Raw genomic sequence first — 2,990 nt, 5'->3', positions numbered from 1 at the left:
GCCAAAGTAGTGGAGTTTCAGCTTCAGCATCAGTCCTTCCAATGAACACCCAGGACTGATCTCTTTAGGATGGACTGGTTGGATCTCCTTGCTGTCCAAGGGACTCTCAAGAGTCTTCTCCAACACCACAGTTCAAAAGCATCAATTCTTCGGCGCTCAGCTTTCTTTATAGTCCAACTCTCACATCCGTACATGACCACTGGAAAAACCATAGCCTTAACTAGATGGACCTTTGTTGGCAAAGTAATGTCTCTGCTTTTGAATATGCTATCTAAGTTGGTCATAACTTTCCTTCCAAGGAGTAAGCGTCTTTTAATTTCATGGCTGCAATCACCATCTGCAGTGATTTTGGAGCCCAGAAAAATAAAGTCAGCCACTGTTTCCACTGTTTCCCCATCTATTTGCCATGAAGTGGTATTGAATTTAATTACAGAGGTAATTAAGGTGAAATGACAACATTAAGATCGGTCTTATTTCAATATGACCAGTGTTCCTATAAAAGGGGGAAGTGACCCAGCGATCCACATAGAGAAAAGACGACATGCAGATATGTACACATGGAAAGAAGATGTAGAGTTATTCCACACGGAGGTATCCACATGTGGAGACCAAGCAGAGGGGCCTGAAACAGAACCAACTCTGCCCACATCTTGATTCCAGTCTTCGAGCCCCCAAAACTGTGAGATAGTAAGTTTCTGTTGTTTAAGCCATCCAATCTGTAACACTCTGACACGGCAGCCCCATCACACTAATACGGTGAGCTTCAGAGTAATGATAGTTTCACAAGCCCCTTATTTTATCTAAGTTAAAATAATTGGATATATTAATGTGATAAAAATTATAATTCCAAAGAGAAAACAATAAGGTGTAAATACATAACTGTTTAACTTACATTCAGAAGTTCCTTATATTTTGGAGGAAGTGTGGATTCTCTTTTACCCAGCTCCTCTATGTAGGTAGAACTCATTGGATCCTAGGGGAAAAAAAAGTACGTATAGGGATTTTAGCTGAGAATGTTGTATACATAACTCTTAAATCAAAGTACTATTGCATTATTAACTTATGGAACTATTGAGATTAAATACAAATCATTAAGAAGCCAGCAGTTTATGCAACTCTGAAATTTTATGTTTCTACAGATACTTGCCCATATTTAATTGGCTTAACCCATAAATAATGCTATAAAATATTCAAACCAATATATTAAATTTGATTCCTATATAAAATACATTTTATTTTTAAATAATTTGCATTATCTAATATTTATATACCTATAAAAGAGTAGTTGGTAACAGTGAATTTCTATATAACTCAATAGATCTAGCTATTTCTTATGTAATGAAAAAAAGTCAGAGTGATATCTGTTTTAGCACTCTCCAATCCAATTTTTCTTCCTTGTTTTCCAGAGATAGCCACCACCCCAAACTTTATCACATCCATCAGTATAAAGCTGAGTATATTTTAAAACAATTATTCCACATATAAGTATCCATAAACAATATACACCATTACTTTGCCTATTTTCAAGTGTTACATAAATGGTATCAGATCAAATTCTACTATCATTCTGCAATGTACTATTCTTCATTCAAAAATTATGCTTTTGTAATGAAACCATATTGATACATGAACAAACCATTTTAACCACTATAAAGCATTCCACTTGTCATCATCTTGTTTCCTGTTGAATGCAATTATTTCCAAATGTTTCACCTGTTCTTATAACTCCTTACACACTGTGCAAGGCCCCCTCCCGGGAATCTGTCTAGACGTGGAAGTGCTGGTTAGAGGGAATGCTTATATTCAGGTGACATCCACAGCCTCTGTCACGTGTCAGACGTCTACACTTCTGCCAATCAGGTAAGTGTGAAGTGCTATCCCTCTGCGTTTTAGTATCATTTTCCCAATTACTAGGGAGACTTTCATGTGTCTACTGGTCAAATTTTCTCCTAATTTTATACTGGATTGTTTTTTCTCACTTTCAAAAATTCTTCATAAACTCTAGAAACAAGTCCTTTGTTGTGTCTGTTGCAATATTTTCTTCCAATCTATGGAACATCTTTCTTAATACCAAAGAATATACAATTGCTTTTTATGAATCAGGAGTAGAAATGAACTGAGGGCAGAAAATATCTAGACGTCAGAATAAGCTCAAGTCACAGGATGGAAATATCTGGAAACCATGAGGATGTAAACCTCGAAGACAGAAAGTAAGTCTTTGTGACTCAACAGAGTACATCCCAGCTGTAGTCTCAGAAGAAACAAGCAATCGGTGTTTGCTGATCAGCACAGCTTGCATAGCTCCCTGGGACAGTTTCCAACCACAACACTCATGTTCATTTGCTACCACGGACGCTAACAGCATCCTCTTTCTCTTCAAGTGACAGAACACGGTGCATCCTTGCGTGCATCAGGGCCATGACCTACCAGCCCTCTTACTCACTAGGTACAAATCTTTAGACATCAAGGTCACGTACCGACACTTCCGGTCCGGTATATGTTGTGTTATCTTCTTTCATCTCTTCAGGTTCTCCTAAAGTGTCTATTAAGTCATCCAGAGCAGTGTCCATGTCTGACTGGAAACCAGAGCAGATATGTAAATGCTACTTGCTGCACATCCTTCACTTTGACATTTTAATCATCAACAGAAATTCTATGTAGAAAAATGCCAAACACCAAAAGTTCTTCAGCTATCAAAATGGTTAAAATCTGGCCTGTAATAGAACCTATTAAAGTCCCAGAGTACAGACTCTAGGTTGGCAAGATAGAAAGCCACATTCAAGTAAGAATCACAATTTCAGTAAGTCTAAAGGCATTATTTGGAGAAGGCAATGGCACCCCACTCCAGTACTCTTGCCTGGAAAATCCCATGGACAGAGGAGCCTGGTGGGCTGCAGTCCATGGGGTTGCTAGGAGTCGGACACGACTGAGCGACTTCACTTTCACTTTTCACTTTCATGCATTGGAGAAGGAAATGTCAACCCACTCCA

The 2,990-nt window shown here is 38.3% G+C and overlaps 1 protein-coding gene across 4 annotated transcripts in view; it reads right to left on the bottom strand.

Annotated features, from left to right (window-relative positions):
• Positions 1 to 2,990, bottom strand: part of CAST (calpastatin) — a 188,348-nt gene that overhangs the window by 38,487 nt on the left and 146,871 nt on the right. For all 4 annotated transcript variants that reach the window (XM_010831956.1, XM_010831953.1, XM_010831955.1 and 1 more), the window contains 2 exons: positions 2,478 to 2,576; positions 893 to 973 (listed from right to left, as the gene is read on the bottom strand). In XM_010831956.1, the coding sequence (XP_010830258.1) occupies positions 893 to 973; positions 2,478 to 2,576 (180 nt within the window). The remainder of the gene's footprint in view (positions 1 to 892; positions 974 to 2,477; positions 2,577 to 2,990) is intronic.

This window comes from Bison bison, unplaced genomic scaffold (assembly GCF_000754665.1).
Source record: "Bison bison bison isolate TAMUID 2011002044 unplaced genomic scaffold, Bison_UMD1.0 scf7180017864533, whole genome shotgun sequence".
NCBI lineage: Eukaryota > Metazoa > Chordata > Mammalia > Artiodactyla > Bovidae > Bison > Bison bison.
The sequence above is the reverse complement of the archived record's forward strand: the minus strand, read 5'-3'. Positions and strand labels throughout refer to the sequence as shown.